This window comes from Carettochelys insculpta, chromosome 1 (assembly GCF_033958435.1).
Source record: "Carettochelys insculpta isolate YL-2023 chromosome 1, ASM3395843v1, whole genome shotgun sequence".
NCBI classification, from domain to species: domain Eukaryota; kingdom Metazoa; phylum Chordata; order Testudines; family Carettochelyidae; genus Carettochelys; species Carettochelys insculpta.
Window position 1 is genome coordinate 219,833,585 of NC_134137.1, and position 20,245 is coordinate 219,853,829.

The window sequence follows — 20,245 nt, forward strand, 5'->3', positions numbered from 1 at the left end:
AAGCCTGGGGCAGTGGGCTCCAGCTGGGCAGCTCCCGGTCAGTGGTCCAGCACAACTATGTATGCTCACTGCATGCCCTGGGCTGGTGCTGCTCCTGGAAGCACCAGCATGTCCCTATGATCCCTGGAGTGGCAGCTGGCTCCATGCACTGCCCCTCCCTGCAGGCATCACTCCTGCAGCTCTCATTGGCCACAGCTCCCAGTTCCTGCCCAATAGGAGCTGCAGAGTTTTAGTGACCAAAATCTCCCAGGTTGCCTGCATCTCCATGAGATCAACCCCAATTCCGGGAAGGTCTTGGTGAAATTGGAAGTGTTGGCATCCCTGCTGGGATTTTTGCTTCCACCTTCCCCAAAGGACCAGCTAGAACAGCTAAAAAGCAGGTGCACAGGATGTTATTGTGTGCTGCTGACATCTGTCCCCAAATCACTAACAGCTTGTACCCCGCTTCCATGACATGGGGAAGAAAGGCAGGAATTGTGCCTTTAGGGGTACATTTCCTTCCCTGTGTTGCTACATATTTCCTCCAGGGCTGTGGCAAAGCTGCAATCTAGTCCTGAGTAGTTCAATGCATTGAGCCAATACAGATCATTAAATAATATTGTGTATCAAATCAGCTCAGATTTTTAAATAACCTTCAGAGACAGAAAAGAACATGGCTATGGGGTTATCGGAGGGAAAAAACGGTGGGTTAGAAGTCATGGGGTAGAAAAGATTAAGAATGTCAGCTTTAAGGAGAATGCTGAAGATGTCGCAGTAGAAAATAAATATTTCTGATTTTAATTGAATTAAATTCCATTCCTATTATTGTACTATAAATTTTTGCATATAGCTTGCAGCCATCACTGCTATATACACTGACTTATCAAAAAGCATAGCTTTAACAGAGTTGCCCAACAGAGATATAAATATATATTAGTAAAGACAGTATTTTTAAAAAATATGTTGACAACAATTTAACCAAATGAAAGCATTATCATGAAATACATCTTGCCTTGTAGGTCTGGTCTACTGAAGAACTTTTGCTGGCACAGCAACACTAGATAAGGATGTGATTTTTTTTGTTTTGTTTTTTGCAACATATTTGACAGTAAAAACCTGAGCGTAGATGCAGTTATACTAGCATAAGAATGTGTTTGTCTATTTAGTTTATTTTGCTTACCAAACCAGTAAAATCTATCCCTGGAAAAAGCACTTTTTTCCCCAGTATAGACTGCAGCTACGCAGGAAGAGTTTTGTCAGGATAGTTAGAATGATAAAGCTATACCAGCAAAACATTGAAGTGTAAGATGAGCCATTGTAAGTCATCAACTAGAGGGGTGACATTACTGTAACAAAATGAGAAACTACTCAAAATTCAAGGGTTGTTTTGCATTTCATCATAGACTTTAAAGTTAGCTCATATCTGTGGAAAATTGACCTCGGAAGGTGTGAATACCTTTGACGTTAAAAGGGAAGATTGTGAGGGAAAGATACGTTTCACTTAAATTATAAATAAAGTGAAATTTGGGGTGTGTGAAATGATGCAAAATCATAAATGTGCCGCACTTAATTCCAAACAACAACCATGAGGTAGTAGCACCTAGCGTTCCTACTATAAATCCAATCAATATCTAAATGAGACCACATTATTTAAAATGTATACCAGATTTCCGATAAAGGTAAATTTATGGTTCACCTCTCTCTTTTCAACAGAAATGCCATTAGCCAGTTTGCGAGGTAAGCAAGGTCCCCCTGGTGAGCCTGGACCAAGAGGGCCGCCAGGGCCCCCGGGACTACCAGGTCATGGAGTGCCAGGAGCCAAAGGAAAACCAGGTCCACAAGGATATCCAGGAATAGGCAAACCAGGTATGCCTGGAATGCCTGGAAAACCAGGAGCAATGGGGCTCCCTGGGTCAAGAGGTGAGATGGGACCAAAAGGAGAGATTGGGCCTATGGGAATTCCAGGGCCACAGGGACCACCAGGGCCTCATGGACTTCCTGGAATAGGAAAACCAGGTGGTCCAGGATTACCAGGACAACCAGGAGTAAAGGGTGAACCAGGAATGAAAGGACCACCGGGACTCCCAGGGCTTCAAGGGCTTAAAGGAGAAAAAGGCATTGGGATTCCAGGTTTACCAGGGTTAAAAGGGCCACCTGGGTTACCTGGCCCTCCAGGTCCAGTTGGACTCCCAGGGATAGGCAAACCAGGAATAACTGGATTTCCGGGACCACAGGGACCTTTAGGCAAGCCAGGACCTCCAGGTGAACGAGGACCACCAGGACTTGTGGGGGCACCTGGGATTCAAGGCCCACCTGGCCTTCCAGGTGTTGGAAAACCAGGCCAAGATGGCATCCCAGGCCAGCGTGGGTTCCCAGGTGGAAAAGGGGAACAAGGCTTGCCAGGTTTACCAGGGCCACCAGGCTTACCCGGGATTGGAAAACCAGGGTTTTCTGGGCCCAAAGGTGATCGTGGGGTGGGTGGTTTCCCTGGAGCACTGGGACCTAAAGGTGAGAAAGGACACATGGGTCCCCCTGGCATGGGCGGGCCCCCTGGGGAGCCTGGTCAACCAGGATTACCAGGAGTGATGGGGCCCCCCGGTGCTGTTGGTTTCCCAGGACCGAAAGGAGAAGGTGGACCTGTAGGCCCTCAGGGACCTATTGGGCAAAAAGGTGAATTGGGCCTACAGGGTTTCCCTGGAAAGCCAGGTTTTCCTGGGGAAGTAGGACCCCCGGGCCTTAGAGGGCTACCTGGGCCAATGGGGCCAAAGGGAGAAGCTGGCCATAAAGGTTTGCCAGGCCTGCCCGGTGTTCCTGGGCAAGTAGGGCCTAAAGGGGAGCCTGGGATCCCTGGTGATCGAGGCTATCAAGGTCCATCTGGAATCCCAGGTATCGCAGGACCCAGTGGCCCAATCGGACCACCTGGGCTTCCAGGGCCTAAAGGAGAACCAGGTGTACCTGGCCCACCAGGTTTTCCAGGGGTAGGGAAACCTGGTGTGTCAGGGCTGCAAGGACCACCAGGAAAACCTGGGGCACTTGGTCCACCTGGCAAGCCAGGTCTTCAGGGTCCCCCAGGGCCTCCTGGTCCCCCAGGGCCTCCAGTAATAATCCCACCCACCCCACCGGCCATCGGACAATACTTGCCGGAGATGGGGCCTGGCATTGATGGAGTGAAGACCCCACCTGGCTACATGGGCAAGAAAGGCAAGGCTGGTGGCGTTGTCTATGAAATGCCTGCGTTCACAGCAGAGCTCACCACACCCTTCCCCCGGGTCAGGGTGCCTGTGAAATTTGACAAGCTTCTCTATAACGGCAGGCAGAACTATAACCCACAAACTGGTATCTTCACCTGCGAGATCCCTGGGATTTACTACTTTGCCTACCACATTCACTGTAAAGGGGCCAGCGTCTGGGTAGCTTTGTTCAAGAACAATGAGCCACTGATGTATACATACGATGAATATAAAAAAGGCTTCCTGGACCAAGCTTCTGGAAGCACCGTCATTCAGCTGATGCCTGGAGACAAAGTTTATATTCAGATGCCATCTGAACAGGCAGCAGGACTCTATGCTGGGCAATACGTTCACTCGTCTTTCTCAGGATATTTATTGTATCCTATGTAAAAACAAAATGAAAAAACCCAGACAAAAAACCACAACTTTTTTCCCCTCTGCTTCAAACTTTTATACCATTGAAAGATGCATTTACTGACAATTTTAGACCCGTCTTGTACAACAGATAAAACACCAAGTTTCACACTATGCACAGCTTGCTATAAAAATGATGTGGTGACCATATGTAATGTGTATCAGATTCCTAACAGTTGTTCTGTACCCAACCAGGACATATTAGCTGTACATTATATATTTCAGGTACCATACTTACTTCATTTCATTCACATTACTACAGAGTTAAGGTTCAAATTTCACTTGCATCTCTCACGCCTGTTGCCTACTTAACTGAATATTGATCTGAAGTTTGAGATGAAAAGATAACTTAGAACAGAATGAGTCAGGATGGAATAAATTATTAAGTTTGAGTAATGCTGTTTGTTTTGAAGGTTTTATCTAACCTGCACCATAAGCAACAATTCTCTTAGGTGAAATCCTTGTTTTCCACACATATAGTTAGTATCACAGGACAGCTTCTTCTAGTAACACACTTAAGATAGAAAAGAATGTTAGCACAAGAGAATTTTAATTCACTGCTACTGAAGGGCCTTATCCAAACAGGCACTGGAATCAAAAGAAAAACCGCCATTGACTTCACTGGGAAATAGCTGAATCCCTAATACCAGACCATTCAAGGAGCCTCCATATACATCTATAAAGCAGAAGACAGACATGATTGACCTAAAATATGGTTTTAGTCTAATGATTTTATATATGTTATGCCAAATTATTAAAACAAAGTAGCATTTTGGCCAACAAATATCAGTGTGATAGAAAGACATTCACTTTTCCCTAGCTCTGCTAAGACTCTGCATTCTGTTTGGCTTTAAAAGAATGAGCTTGTTCTGTGATTCAGCCAAAATTAGCTTATTAATGAACATACAGCAAAAATGGCACATGCTGTTTGCTAAATAATAAACTGGTTTGAGACAGTCCGGTAATTTTCATCAGTAATATGGATCAAGCAAACTCATGTACTTTGTTCTCAGTTTCATTGTTTGTTTCAGTGCTCAGAGGCATTGGTGGCTGGTCAAACTAGACAATCTAATCATCCCTTCTGGCCTCAGCCTTTATGACTCATCTGAGAACAATTTTGTTGAATGCAATAACGGATTTCCAGTTCTTTTTATTTATGTTTTGTTACGGATTGCCTCAGTTTGTATGTGAGCATACATAGGCATCCAATGTGTACGTATGTGGCGGAAAAGCAACATTTTTATAAGGTACTGTCTGTTCAGCAATGGTGCTAGTCTCACAACAAAAAAATTAATTACTGAGATTAATTTAAAAGTATCTTCACGCTGTACTTTTGTTTCCCTGTTCCGTGTTGCACGTCACATTGTTGTATTAGTTTAAAAGTAAATTGAACACATCTTCTATATGTGGACTAACGCCACCCTATTTAATTCAAAATTAACTGGGAATGTCCATGCAGGGAAAAAAAAAAAAAGGATTTAACTGGCATTACCTTTATTTAAATACAGAATTTAATGCAGTTCAATATGAGGACTGCAATGGCTGTAGTGCAGAGCATGATCTCAGATAATTTATGAAATGTTGATGGCAATGGTCAGTTTACCAGACATTGGTGAGTTTCCAGGATATATATGAGATATGTCAATAGCAAATAATTTTTGTATTTAATTTTTTGTACTGATTTGGAAAAAAAAAAACTTATTAAATATCTAAAAAATAGAAGCTTCCTTTTTTTTTTTTTTTTAAACCAGAATGACTAGAAAGAAAATTTGCAGCACTGAATTCACACTTTGGATCATAAGGACACTCAGAATCTTACAAACAAACCCCTGCTAGGTTACATCTACACTAGGGCAGAAAGTCAATTTCCTGATATGCAATTCTAGCTGTACTATTAGTGAAGCTAGAATCGATGTGTCAGAATCAACTTTCTTACCCTGTGTAGATCACAGCTCTTCAGGCTCACGCCAATGTCTCTTATTCCATGCAATAGCGTGGAGTACCAGGGTTGATGTCCAAGCCCTGAGAGGTCGATTTTGCTGCATCTTAACACATGCGGCAAAATCAAACTCTTGAAGATCAACCACAGTGCAGTCGATGGACGGGTAAGTGTAGATTGTTGATCTACATAAGACATTCTTTCTTGCCAAGCTTCCTGTCCATCCATATCAGAAAGAAACCGATATAATCCCAGAGCATTGACCAGTAGATGGTGCCTGTAAGAATCCTGAATGTGCCAATAGACAAACATCATGATGAGATTATACCACTGGCACGTCTCTATAGGGCAGAGGACTTTGATCCTGCCTGGGTTTGCTTGATGCACAGTGGTGTGACATGGGTGTTGTGGAGGCTTGCGGGAGGGCGGGGGGAGAATGAACGTGAGAAAGAGAGTTTAAGCATAGAACTGGTCAGCGGCTATGGAGACTTACATACCTTATTCAAAAACACACAATAAAAAGATGCAGTACAGAGACAGAGGGGATGTCCCTCAAGAGACACCCGCTTACCTAGAGTCATCATCATTCTGGCTGGGCAGTTAGTGATAGTCTCCTTTTAGGCCTTGCACCTACCAATAGACATAAATACACCATGGGCTGCATGGCTTGCTCTTGAGGACTGAGCATCAAATCAGGAGTCTGGAGCTCTGAGTTTTGTTCCCAGATCTGCCATTGGCTTGTAGTAGAACTTTAGACAAACTTTTGCTTCTCTGAGTCTCAATTTTCCCATCTGGTGAACAGAAAATTTTACTCACCTTCAAAAGTGCTCTGAGATCTACCAGGAAAGAAGCCTCTGCAAGTGCAAAGTGTCATGGCAAGGTATAGTTTTTCACCTCTACTCTCTGAGCAGCTCATTGTGGGATACCTTGTACTTAAGCACACACAACACTCCACATATGCTCTGCAGAGTCAAGCTCGCAGCAGATGTAGTCTGAAGAAAGAACTGTGGGATCTAAAGCAAGACTTACATGTTAGAGGCTGGTGGGAGGCGTCGTTGTTCTGAGAAGGTGGTTCAGTACAGCTACCAGATAAATGCAGGGCAGGGTGGTGAAACAGAGAGAACGGCTTTCCAAGCTTGCTGCTCCCCTAGTTGAACAGGAGGGTGGGCACAAAAAAATGGCATAGAGTGGGAAACAATCTGCTACAGAAATCGATCAGTAGCAAATCCCTAGTTCCTTGGCTGCTCAGGCAGAGACCAGAGAACAGATGTTTAATTCTCACAGTTACATCTCATACTCTGATATACCTCTGGGGCAGCCCAAGACTCAGGTCAAAATGCAATGCCATAATCTAGCACAAAACATCACTACTAAAGTGAATACGTCTGCATATTCTTTCTTGGTGGGGGGTCATTTGCCTTCTTTTTGATCACTGAGCCCCACTCAGAATCCCTAAAGCCACAAACTTCAGAAGACAAGCACTGAAAGTCTCACGTGAGCTTCTTTCCTGAAGCTCCTCTTACAGAACTCCTTGACACTACTCATGTGAACAAGATTAAAAACCCATGAAAACGTTGCCTCCCATTTTCTTCCTTGCCTCAATTTACCCTCACCACCTGTGACAAGATTTTGCTCAGAAAAGTTGTTTTAACCCTGATTTGCAAAATGTGCCATTCCTCCCCCTACCCCTAAAAAAAGTGATTTTCTCCTGCTCTTCAGTTTTGAAAAATTAAAAGCTACCAGTTTTTGGTTTTTGGGGTCTATTTTGTACTAAGACACAGCTCATGTTAAAGAAACATGAATGACAGGAACCCTCCTTGTTTCTCTACCCACCACCATAGAAACTCGACATCTTTTTTGTCAAATTAAATGTGTCAGCTGAACAGCAATGACAGACCTGCTATACATCCTTTAGTAGTGCTGCAGTGAGCTCCAGCACTGTGATTTGTCATGTGCTGGGAGAGTACAGTATCCTTAAAAACAGATTAATTATATGGGAAAACAATCTGACTCACAATATTTAAAACTCCACTTAAAAACATCTGTTAACAGCCAATGACTTCCAAATACCACTTGTATTTAAAGGAACATAAAAATCAAAGCAAAGGCAAATGAAATCAAATACTTACTCAAACCAGAAAAACACAAAGCATTGATTTTCACATATACCTACAATTATGCACTTTTTTAAAACACAAATACAGACACACAAACTCCACCCAGCTTCCATATTTTAGGTTGAAACAATATTTAAAGTTGCCCTTAAAGGGTATTTTAAAAGTATATTGTTTGTGTACATAACTAAAACACAGCACATATTATCAAATCTCCTTCTTGTCATTCCAAAATAGGAATTATACATTTTCGTTTGAAATGTAATCTACAGATGCATATTAAGCACTTTCATACTCATCCTTCGTGCATGAATCTGTAATTTTCTTTCTAGTTACATCCCAAAATTGCCCATAATTGTCGACAATTGAAGAAACTAAGGTGACTTTCACTATAGAGCAAGCTGAGTCCATCACTGTAAGAATCTTCCTCAAAGTTCACTGAAGACACAGCGGGGTTTTGAGTGGGGCCTTAAAGCAAATGGACTATTGCAAGTGACAGAAGGAAAATGCCCGGAAATTCATTAGTATCCTGCGCAGTTCTGCTGGTACTGTACAAGGAATACAGTTTGCAATACCTTGGAATTCACAAACTGAAGACTTCTTCTTGTGTTGCTGCAAACATCAAACTAAAAAGCAGCTTTCGATAAGAGTGATGCATTGCGGAGCATGTATGAAATGAGAATACATGGAATCTTCGAAAAAGACCCACCTCTAATTGCTCAATACATTTTTAAAAGAAAAATCTCACGGCAAGTTGAAATAACAATGGCAGCGGATGACCTTTAAAAAGTGTGTTATATTTAAAATAGATGCTGTGATTCCAAGTTATTGTTACCCTTGAGTGGTTATTTACACTTGTGCAACATGTGCACAAAATATGGTTTGGATTTGAAACCATGCCAGGGGGTGCATCTTCCCCTGGTGTAAATGGCTATACAGGGTAGTAAGGAGAATCAGAACTAGTGTATGCTGAATTCTGCAAAGCCTACATTATGTACCAAGAAGCCCTTTGCAGCAATTATTTCACTGTTTCATGTCAAAGGCAAAATTACTTACCCGTAAATGATGCTTTTTGAAGACAGTACCCTCTGCCCTCCCGCCCGTGGAATTCAGAACATGTATTAAGGGGGTGCTCTGAAAGCTCAAGTTTGTTCTCTTTGCATTCCCTCTCAACCATCTCCTCCCACTTTCCAATGGCCACTGTTTGGCAATGGATGACCAATTTAGATGAATAACTAAATTGTCACAAACCTCAATTGTCGGGTCTTTTGGTTGAAACCTACCCATAACTTATCAATTTGTACAAAAAACCAAACAAAAACCAAACAGCCTCACGAAAGGAACTTAAGAAAAACAGTAGGTGGGTGAGAGTAGATTTATGGATAATACCAGTTTGGGAACAAGTATAGATGAGGAATTAACCACTTCTCCAAAGCTGCTCATTGCTACATCCCTTCTTCAGTGAGGAAGAGGGTGGAGAAGAAAGGAAAGAGAAATGACGTAAATCAACATCAGAGGACCCTCAAAAGGAGAAGGCAAATTATACAGCTAATTTTGGGACGAAATCCTGTGATCTTGTCATAATAAATCTTGACACTTTGGTACAAGTCTTTACCGCCTACATGCTGTTAGAATGTAACAGGTTCTCTATAGATGATTAGGAGACCTTGTGTCCCTGGACCAGCAAGAGGCTGTCATGTTTCTAATTTTATAAGGTACACTTTTCACTTTTGGCCTAACTCTGCTTTCACTGAAATGGAAGTTTTACCAAGGTCTTGAAGCAGAGCAAAGTTAGGCTAATGCTGAGTGCTTTATGAAAACTGCCCATAGAGCAATTTACACAGAAACCTCTTCCTTCACCACTCTAGACACATAACAACAGCAACTGCTGTTCTGGCACAGACACCTTATGGCTTGTTTTGTTCCACACAGAGAAGCCTTTTAAATTAACTGAAATAAATACTAGCCAGTTTCAAGACTTCTTGTGAAAAACAATGTAGTGATTTACATACAAATTTTCAAGCAAAATTATAGTAACATGTACATAAGAAAAACAAGGGAAACATGATTAACAGAACTACAGCCCCAACATCATACTTTAAATACACTCGGAATCGTCATGTCCTTACCAAACATAGTATGATTGGTCTCACTAGAGCCTAAACCTAACTAATCGAACAGGCTTAATCTGAGACTATCAGGAATAAAAAATATAGCACTCATTAGAAGCAAGCGGAGTTTTTCACAGTGTGAGACTCATATAAATTTACTCAAATACTTGTAACACTTAAAAAAAAAAGAGTAATGGAAGATCTTTAACCACTTCACTCTAATCCAGCCAGGTATTCATTTACATTTATATTTATGATGTGAGGAAACTGTGGTCAATTATCTATAGCAAAATTCAGTCTTTTATCTCATGCCATTATTTCTGAAGTATGCAATCCCACACTCAGAGTTTGCTACATTAATCTCCGTTCACATTAATATATACTGGTGTGCAACATAGTATTATTTTATCCACTTTCAATGTTACTTTGAAGTATACTTCTTTGTGATTTTCTAATGCCCAGAAGAACGATCAATTGATTAGAGTCTTCAAACATATCTTCTAAGTAACATAAAACTTATAGGCTGATCGGAATGGACTTTTACTTTGCAACTACCACTGGATAGCTCCTGGTGACATTCTGAGGCAGATTTCACTTGAGCTCTGATGGACTTGTCTTGAGACAACTGATTTATAATATATAACCATCCCATCAAACATCTTAGCCGTGTCCACCCAGGGTGGGGCGGGGTGGGGAAACAAGTCCCCTCCTGGACGGAACATGAGCTTCAGGACCTGCTGGGTCTCTGGCAGGAGGAGGTCGTCCTCAGTGAAATGGGCATGAAGCAGCAGAATGCAGCTGCTTTCTCCTGGCTGGCCGAGGGTTTGAATACACATGGCCACCCTGCCCATACTCCTGACCAAGTGAGAAGCAAGGTGAAGGAGTTCTGGCAGGGGCACGCCCAGGCTCAGGACTTGGCCAGCCGGTTGGGGCCCACCGCTGCTTCGTGCCCATTTTACCAGGAGCTCCAGAGCCTCCTGGGCCCACAGGACACCACCTCCCTGCCTGCCATCCTTGACAAATCAGCTGAGAAGCCCCAGCCCAGGGACGCTGACAAGCCAGGACCGTGGGCCAGCCCCACAAAACCAGGGCCAGAGCTGGAGCCAGCTGCAGCAGTGGTCCAGTGAGCAGGGGGAAGCTGGTGATAGAATCCCCCTCCCGCACCTCCAGCCAGGCCTCAGTGAGCCAGGCATCCCTTGACCTCAGCAGTAGACTGTCAGGTATGTACCCAACAGGCCACACACCCCTGATAACAGGGCATGGGCTCTGTATCTGCCTGAGAGACCCCTACAGCCCAGCAGGGCTGTGGCTCTCAGGACAGCCTCACAGCTGCCAGTGGCCTTCAGCGCCTGCTCCCACACATAGTGCTGCAGCCCACTCCTGGGGGAGGGGGTAGGCAGTAGGCGGGGCCAGACCGCACAAGGGGGCTGCCCCCAGAGGGACAGGGACCTCCTCTGTCACCATGTTCCCCCGGGGCCGCCCTGCCCCTGTCAGATGGGGCCCTGCTGCCCACGGGGGTCGGGAGGTGTGGGCCACAGGTCAGGGGTTGGGACTCATGGCCTGTCCCTCTCTTCCCTCCCATTCTTGCGGCTGCACCATCAGAGGGATGGGACAACCTTGCACTCCCCGTTGTGCCAGGCAGCCCCCGGTGTGAGGGACGACAACCGGGCAGTACCACCACTGGCACCAGGGGGTCCCCGCTCCAGGAGGGGCCAGAGGCGGGCAGTGGAGGACCTCCAGATTGCTGCCTCTGTCCTGCAGCAGGTGGAGGTGGTGGACCAGTGCCTCTGCCTGGAGGAGGGCTAGGCCATCTGGAGCCAGGCAGCCTGTGGGGAGCTCATGGGATCCTCTGGGAAGCAACAGGCACATTCTGTGAGCTGCTGGCCCAGATGGCGCCCCCCCACTGCCCCTCCCACTGCGGCACCACCCGCCAGCCCCCCCGGGAGAGGCCCCTGATGTGGCCGATCACCCAGGTGAGGCAGACTCCCAGCCCTACCTCCCCATCCTAGCCCCAACCAGGCACCCTGGACGGGGCTGGGGGGGGGCACAGATCCCATGGGCATGTGATTCGAAGTTCTCCACCCCCGCCCCACAGTAAGGGCTGCCCAAGCAGACCACCCACGTCCCCCTCCTCCTGCAAATAGCTCTGTGTGGTTATATCTTCGTATAATGCAGTATGAAAACATTTTTGTTGTGCACAATATACGACTTTATTTTGCCCTTATCCCCACGTGCTGTGTGCTCTTGAGGGTGTGCAGGAGGTGGCTGACTGTGTGGGAGGTGGCCACGGGGGTGCACAGCGTGGAGGGGAGCATGCAGGGGACCTGCTGGGGGAGGCTGGGGCAACGCTCACTGAGGCCTCGAGCAAAGTATTCGCACAGGGCCTCCCGTAGGTGGACTCCATTGTGGTGGGCCTGGTGGCTAGGGGCGGTGGCCAGCTGGTCGCCCATCCCTGTATAAAGGCCTTCCCCTTGCTCGCTACAATATTATGCAGGGTGCAGCAGGCACCCACCACCTGGGGGACATTCAGGAGGCCCACCTCCAAAGGGGCCAGGAGACAGTGCCACTGGCCCTTCAGACGCCCAAATGCGTGCTCCACCATGTTGTGGGCATGGTTGAACTGCATGTTGAAGAGCTCCTGGCTGGGGCTTGGGTGGCCCCTATAGGCTGCACAAGCCAGGGCTGGAGGGGATAGGCAGCATCAGCCGCCAGGCACAGGGGCACTGTGGTGTCCCTGAGAGGATCTCCTTCTGGGGGATGTAGGTCCCAGACTCCAGCCAGTGGCACAGCCCAGAGTTCCTGAACACCCATGCATCATGGGTGCAGCCAGGCCAGCCCACATATACATCCTGGAATCAGCCCTGGCTGTACACCAGGGCCTGCAGCACCACCGAGTGGTACCCTTTTCCGTTACTAGATTGGCCTCCACTGTGCTCCGTGGCACGGATTGGGATGTGGGTCCCATCGGGGGCGCAGAAGCAATTTGGAAGCCCAAGGGCTACAAAGCCCACGATGGCCGTGCCCAGGTCCCTGATGTGGATCACCCTCTGGAGGAGCACTGCATTCAGCGTACACACCACCTGCATGGGAGGGGCAACACATACACCTGTGAGGGCATGCAGGGTTCACCAAGCCCCACAGACCCTATCCTGCCCCCCCAGCTCCTCCCCCACTCCCAGTCCCCAATGGGTCCCCTTTCCTGGGCTCCCCTTACAACACTGGGTGTGCGGCCCACACTTCCTTACCTCCATCACGATGGCTCCGACCGTGGCCTTGCCCACACCAAACTGGTGGCCCATGGAGCAGCAGCTGTCTGGAGTGGCCAGCTTCCAGATAGCTATCGTGACCCTCTTCTCCACAGGGAGGTCGCGCCACATCTGGGTGTCCTGGTGTCTCAGGGTGGGGGGCAGCCACTGACACAGCTCCAGGAAGTTCTGCCGCCTCATCCAGAAATTCCAGAGCCACCTGTCATCGTCCCACTCCCCCATGACCAGGTGCTCCCACCACTCAGAGCTGGTGGGGCAACTCCAGAGTCGGTGGAGCACCCAGGAGGACGCCGGAGGAGCCGCAGACTCTGGGTGTCCACAGCCGTGCCATGTGGGGCAGGACGGCCACCACTACTGTGGCCAGCAGGGCAGTCACGCCGCTGGTGGCAGCCAATAGGGTCTCAAGCCGCTGGTGCTCATCCATGTTTGTCCCTGTGGGCACTGCATCTTCAGGGCTTGTGGCAGCTCTGCAGGCCTCATGCTGTGCAGGGCAAGGGTATTGGGGAGGGGCCCTTTAAAGGAGTTTCTCTGCCATGCGACCCCGCCCACGGCGTTTCCTGGCCCTTTCTCTCGAAAGAGAGCGTGAGGCAAAGTAGACGCTCTCTTTCAGAAGAGTGGATGGCGCCTTTCAAAAGGGGTGACAGCCCTTTCGAAAGCATGAATTGATGATGCCAGCCCCCGCTCATGCGTGGACACTATCTTTCGAAAGGGCATCTTTCCTCATTTTTGAAAGGTGCACTTTCAAAAACGCACTCTAGTGTAGACGTAGCTCTTATAGGCAAAGATCCTAGTTAGAAGGACGTATGCGATGTAGAAGTCTAGGTCCCATTTTCAGAAAGACTAAGGCACTTACGAGTTTAAGTGTTATTGAAAGGTCAATAGTATTTAGTCTCCTAAATCAATAAAAGGTAAGGAGGACAAGGGAGCTGACATCTAAAAACAAAATGGTAACTCCCTAAATTGGTGGTGGTGGACGTGTGTCTCAGATGCTCCTTTGCTCACAATGTCAAGAAATACAGAAGATGGCTGGTGTTTGTGATGCTTGGTGCTCTTGAAACTCTCCTTAGTTACCTGGTTATGGTGAGGAGAATTGTGCCCTTTTGGAAAAATACACCTTCATTTCTAAGAGAAAAAGAAGTGCCAGGTCCTCTGGAGTGTGTGTGTGTGCTGGGGGATGGGGAAAAATCTATGCATCAAAGACTTTTTAGCTGCAAAAAAATTTAATTTACAAACTCAAGGTTCGAGGTCATATTCACTGGGATGTTCTGGTTGTGAATCCATTTGCAAGTGATAAATATACAGTGGTGCCAAGAAAACTCAAATTTTTAAAACTCTTCTGTAATTCCACCATTGTAAGGGGTTTGTGCTTACCTCTTAAAAAGGAATTTGAAGCTTGTGATATAAATCAGATTGACAGCACTGAAAATAATTTATCCATAAACTAGACACAGTTTGAGCAGCATCAATCCAGACTTCCCCACTCCAGTCTTCCAGGGGTTCTCCAACCAAGAAGTCCAGGAGTCCATGGGCAGTTCAGTCTGTGGCTACTTTGTACAACAAGGATGTATCAGACTGTGCAAGCCATGATGGTGATTGTCTGTGATTCGGACAGCTTCCCTCCAGGAAGCAGATGGAGACTTAAAAATGTACTTTACATATCGTACAGCTATTAGACACCCTTCAGATACTAATGACTTGCAGACACACTTATTCTGAATTCCTTCCAAACCAGAATACTGAGTTTAAAGACTGTATCCCTTTATCAAATATCTAATAGCTTCCCAATTAGCTGGGCAACATCTTATGTTAAGAATAATGAAACAGAAAAGGAAGGCATGGAAAAGAAATCAATTGCTAAAAACCTTCTTATTGTTAAACAAATGGCGTGTGTCAGATTTTTTCTATATCCCTGATATTTTTAGCTGAAGGACATATTTTTCATAATTAAATTGTTTCACAGAACTAAGTTCACTCTAGCTGTGTGCCAAGAGCTAACGACAATCATTACCAGGACAGTGGCTCTCCCACACCACCTCTGTTCTGAAGCATCTGGGCTTCTTTTAAATGTCTCAGTAAACAGATATGGCACTTAAAAATACAGTACAAAAATAGAATCTATCTCGCTGAAAATAACGATAATCCGTCCATTTTCTATCGCCTCATGTCAAGCTGACCACGAACTTCTTATCTATAAGCTCTTTCAAAAACTTCTGCTCAGCAGCGATGTTGTGGTATCCATTCTAAAGAAGAGGAGGGGGAGAAAAAATAAGAGAAAATCAAATTGTTACTGCGAGCAACACGGTAGCCTTTTCCATGAAGCAAATAGGTTACATAGGTGTTGTCATAGCCAGAAAACGTCATGGAAAGGACTTAAACACATGCAAGCTGTATCTGCTCTGCACACCACTGCTGACAATGTGCAGACTACATGTAGCTACGGATGCCAGGGAAAAGCAGGCTGTGTCCACGCTGCAGTGTGTGGCTATGCATCAGTAAAAGTCTCCGGCAGCAGGAGGTGTCAGGCTCTCTCCTCTTGCCACAGCCTTTCCCCATTCATAGAATCATTACCTATGACTGCAAAATGCTCGAGCAGCGGGACACATGGCTTGGGCAAGCAAAGAGCAGTACAGGGCACGTATTTGGGTACATATCCACACCCTTCAGGTATGTCTGGACTGTGCTTGCCTAAGCAGCCCTTCTCTGGCTACGTGGCTTTTTATATGCTTGCTTGGGGGTGGGTGGAGTGGAACTATTTGCATATGTACACTACAGCCGCTGAAAGAAAGGGGCAATGTGGATGTAGCCAAAAGCTGGGGAGTAGTATCTAAAAGAAAGCGATGGAAGTCAAAACCAGACTAGACCTATGATTGAAAATACACTGCAGGGAATAATCTGTCTGTGGCAGAGAGGTAGACCAGGTGTGGCCTCACAGACACCTCCCCTAACTAACTTCTAGGGTTGAAGCCATCCTCATATGAGCTAGGTAAACATACACGCTCTTTTAGAAAACTTCTTTCTAAACAAGGAACTAGAAAAGAATTCATTTCCCAACCCCTACTGAAGTAAATGGAAGTTATTTTATTAATTTAAGTGTATTTTGAATCAGGCCCAACGAAAACCTGCCAAACCCCTTGAGGCTTTCCACGCACTCTAGGGGATTTCTGTCCCTTCTGTGAGTCTGTCAAAAACCCTCCATGACAGGCCATCTGTCTTGCCTCATTCCTGGCAGCTAAGATATTTAGGGGGACTACTTCAACTGGCCCATCACTGATACCCCACCGTGCCCCAGCAAGCACCCAGGGGGCTTGCTGTGGCCAGGAGGAAGCCTTCCCCAGGAGCTAAGATATTTGGGGGCTTGCTGCTGCTGGAGAGGGATTCTCCTCCAGGAGCTAAGATTTTCAGGGACGGTGGAACATTTCAACTGGCTCTGCAGCCGCAGACCACAGCTCCCCCGGCCAAAAATATTTTCAAGGGCTTGCTGCCCATTGCAGACACCTCCTGCTTTTTGCAAAATCTTTGATATTTCCCTTATAAAATCTTTTTCCTAGCCTTTCCCATCCTCTTCTTCATGCTTTAACCCCCCAAAACACAGGGAACAGTGGGTGGAGGGCCAGTTGAGATTCCTGTTTCCGTATGAGTTCGGTGTATGAGATTACTCTGTCATCCCCAGTGTTGGCAACGTCTGTGTAGTGAAGAGGGAAGACAAATCTTTTTCCTTAGACTTTTCTATCCAATTTCTTCTAACTTTGCACCCCCTCATTCAGGGAAGAGCGGGCAGAGAGCCAGCTGAGAAAAAAGTCTGTCCCCGTGTTATTTTCAGGGATCAGATGCAATCACAGGAGCGGGGACAGTCAGTGGAAGGCCAGTTGAGAACACAGCCTGTGCACAGAAGCTGTATAGTGGACTGGGAAGCCAAATACTCTCCCCTCAGCAAGTCTTTTTTAAAAACTTTACTAACAACTCTTTCTTCAAGCTTTTCAGGGTCCCTGTATTATTTTCGGGGATCAGATGCAGTCACAGGAGTGGGGACAGTTAGTGGACGGCCAGTTCAGAAGACACACACTTGCTGATTTTTATGAAATCCTTGATAATTCAGTTACAAAAGAAAGAGATTTCTGTTAACTTTGCCATCTTTGCTGATGCCCATCGTTTCTTCCTTCCCGACTGGAAAAATGGGCATTTGCTTAACCCTGGAGGGGAATGAGGACAATGCAATGTGGGAGGATGTCATCAAAGACCAGCGAACATATCCAGAAGGCTATGAGGATGAGGGAACTGCGGGATAGATTCACACAATGCACTACTGCAACAGCTGATGTTTGCCATTTTGAGTGTGGCAGCAATAAGTCAACTTCGTGAGGAACACATGGGAAGGTGAGAATAGTCAAAATCGAATTTATAAAATTCCAGAGTTACAAAACTGATATTAATAAATTCTGCTTTATTTTGTAGCGTAGACACAGCCTGGGTTCCTTGACGGACTACTGGATGCAGAGGGAAAGCAGTAGGCAAGTTAGGTCTTGATATTGGTCAGGGTTTGATACAGTCCCATATTACATTCCTGTAAGCGAACTAGGGAAATATGATCTAGACTATCACAAGGCAGATGCACAACTGGTTGAAAGATCACACTCAAAGTCGTTATCAACAGTTTGCTGTCAAACCGGGAGGATATGTAAAATATGGAGTCCTAGAGGAGTTGGTCCTGGGTCCAGTAATATTCCATATTTTCATTAATGATCTGGATAGTGGAGAGTACGTTTATAAAATGGCTAGATGACAATGCTCCAGGAGGGTTTGTAGGCACTTTAGGGAACAGGATTAGGATTCAAATTCTCCATGACAAATTGGAGAATTGGTTGGAAATCAGCCGGGTACAGTCTTCCCCCACCTTACGAGGGGAATTCATTCCTGAAAAACTCCTCTTAGGGCAAATTCTTGTAAGTCGAAAATGTAATTACCATTCATTTCAATGGGAAAAAATTGTATGCGTTCCTGAGCCCCAAAATTTACACCCATTTACGCTAAAACAACACCAAATCCCATTAAAATGAACACAATTACTTCAATAGTTAACATTAGTTATCATAACACAACCTAACAAGGCATTTTCCCCTCATTAATTACTCTGCAATATGTCTGTTTACCTGCAGAGACAGGGGAACGGAAACCGAAGAGCACCTGGGAGGGGGGCGCAAAGCCCGGTAGCTGCCTGCGGCGGCAGAAGTGGGGCCGGTGCAAGGGGGCGGGCAGGGCAGAGCAGGGCACAGGGAGGCAGCCCGGCCTGAGCGCAGCTGAGGTGAAGCAAGGAGGGGGCAGTGTCAGGGGCTGGCCACGTGGGGAGCTAGGCAGGCACAGGAGGCCCCCACTTGGCAAGGGGCGATGCCTCACTCGTGGGGGGCTGTGTGGCAAAGAGGCCCTGCCGGCAGCAGCCAGGCACTGAATGCAAAGGAACGCCACAGGTGGCAAGCGGTGCCCAAGGCACAGCTGCGCAGGGTGGGCAGTGGCGGCCCCCTAGCCCCCCGGGGCGCTAGGGGCAGGGGCGGGGTTGGGATGGCCTGCATGCCCAGCAGCCACGTCTTGCGTGAGCATCTGGGAGCCCGCGGCCGCTGGCTGGGCCAGGGCGCGCCGCTGCTGCAGAGCCAAGGCGGAGACTCAGACCAGCCACAGGTAAAGGCTGGGCCAGGGGCTCCGGGAAACAGCCGCTGGGCACTGCAGAGAGATGTGCCAGGCAGGTTGCAGCTGTGGGCAGCTGTTGCCTGGAGCCACAGCCTTTCTCCCGCTGCAGGGCGTCTGCATCCCGCTGAGGTGCACGAAATTGAAATCAGACCTCATGAATTCGAGGAAATGCCTCGTAAGATGAGTTAGGGGTTTTAAATGAAACTCCTCGTAAACTTGAATTCTCATAACCCAAATGGGTGTATCTCGGGGTATGACTGTAAAATTCAATAAAGACCAATGCACAACGCTAAATGTGGGAAAACAAAATCAAATGCATAACTACAAAGCGGGGAATAACTGGGTAAGGGTAGTACTGATGAAAAGACTCTGGGAGATTACAATGGATCACAAGTTGAGGTGAGCCAGGGTAATTCTGCCTGCACTCCTGATATGAAACAACAATGTGATTCAGTTGCAAAAATGGCTAATGCTGTTCAGGGCTGTATTTAACAGGAACACCATATGGAAGGCTGGAGGTTACTGTCCCACACTTCCCTGCACTTGTGAGATCTCCACTGCTGTTCAGCGTGCTGCACAGTGTTCTACTTCAAGGTGCTGCAGTTTAAGAAAGATGTGGGCAATCTGGAATGAACCCCGAGGAGAGCAAAAAAGAGGATAAATGATTTAGAAAACCTGATCTGTGAGGAAAGAGTGTAAAAATTCTCATGTCTAGTGTTGGGAAAAGACAACTATGGGGGACATGATAACAGTCTTCAAATGCATCTGTTATAAACTGCATGGAAATCAATTGTTCTCATTGTCCCCTGGTGGTAGATAAGTAGTGACATGCATAAGCTCCAGCAAGGGAGAGCTGGGTTAAACTTTTGAAAGCATGTTCTAACCACAAAGACAGTTGAGCTCTGAAACAGGTTATCATAGAAAGCTGTGGATTCCCCAGCATTGGAGGTTTCTAAGAATAGGTCAGAGAAACACTTTGCTCACATGGTAAAGGTAACTTGGTCCTAGCTCAGTGTGGGAGGAGGGACTAGGTAACGTCTCAAGGTCCCTTCCAGCCCCACATTTCTACAATTCTGGTAAACAGACCTGTTTCAGCAAAATCAGTCAGTTTTGACAAACTGACATTTTCCTATTAGAAAACATTCCACTGGAAAATGTCTGACCAGCTTCACCCATTTCATGTATCAGGAAACTGAGGTGCAGTTAAGTGACGTGCCTAAGGCTAAAAAGCCAGCCAGGCTTTCTGACTCCTAAACTATGCTCGTTCCTCTCCCAGCCTATTAGCACAAGATTATTTTCCTGGAAGTATTTCCCAAAGAAGAAAACAGTACATTACCACAATCATCTGGGACATGGTCTCATTGCCATAATAATGCAAAGAACTGTTTCGGTCAGTGAAGTTGTACTTAAAGCCTGCCAGGTGAACTTCATGGCATATGTGAAATGCCAACGTGATTGCAATTAGCCCTGTTGTAGGATGCTTGGGTTTCTAAAAGCACACAAACAAAAACGT

At 46.4% G+C, this 20,245-nt stretch overlaps 2 protein-coding genes across 10 annotated transcripts in view; one reads left to right on the forward strand and one right to left on the reverse strand.

The window, feature by feature from the left end:
- The window catches only part of COL8A1 (collagen type VIII alpha 1 chain), a 143,429-nt gene extending 138,064 nt beyond the window's left edge, over positions 1–5,365 (forward strand). For all 6 annotated transcript variants that reach the window (XM_074999700.1, XM_074999682.1, XM_074999728.1 and 3 more), the window contains one exon: positions 1,693–5,365. In XM_074999700.1, the coding sequence (XP_074855801.1) occupies positions 1,693–3,599 (1,907 nt within the window). In that variant the 3' untranslated portion in view covers positions 3,600–5,365. The remainder of the gene's footprint in view (positions 1–1,692) is intronic.
- Positions 5,366–14,084: 8,719 nt separating this feature from the next.
- Positions 14,085–20,245, reverse strand: part of ST3GAL6 (ST3 beta-galactoside alpha-2,3-sialyltransferase 6) — an 87,155-nt gene continuing 80,994 nt past the window's right edge. For all 4 annotated transcript variants that reach the window (XM_074999740.1, XM_074999758.1, XM_074999748.1 and 1 more), the window contains 2 exons: positions 20,069–20,221; positions 14,085–15,293 (listed from right to left, as the gene is read on the reverse strand). In XM_074999740.1, the coding sequence (XP_074855841.1) occupies positions 15,213–15,293; positions 20,069–20,221 (234 nt within the window). In that variant the 3' untranslated portion in view covers positions 14,085–15,212. The remainder of the gene's footprint in view (positions 15,294–20,068; positions 20,222–20,245) is intronic.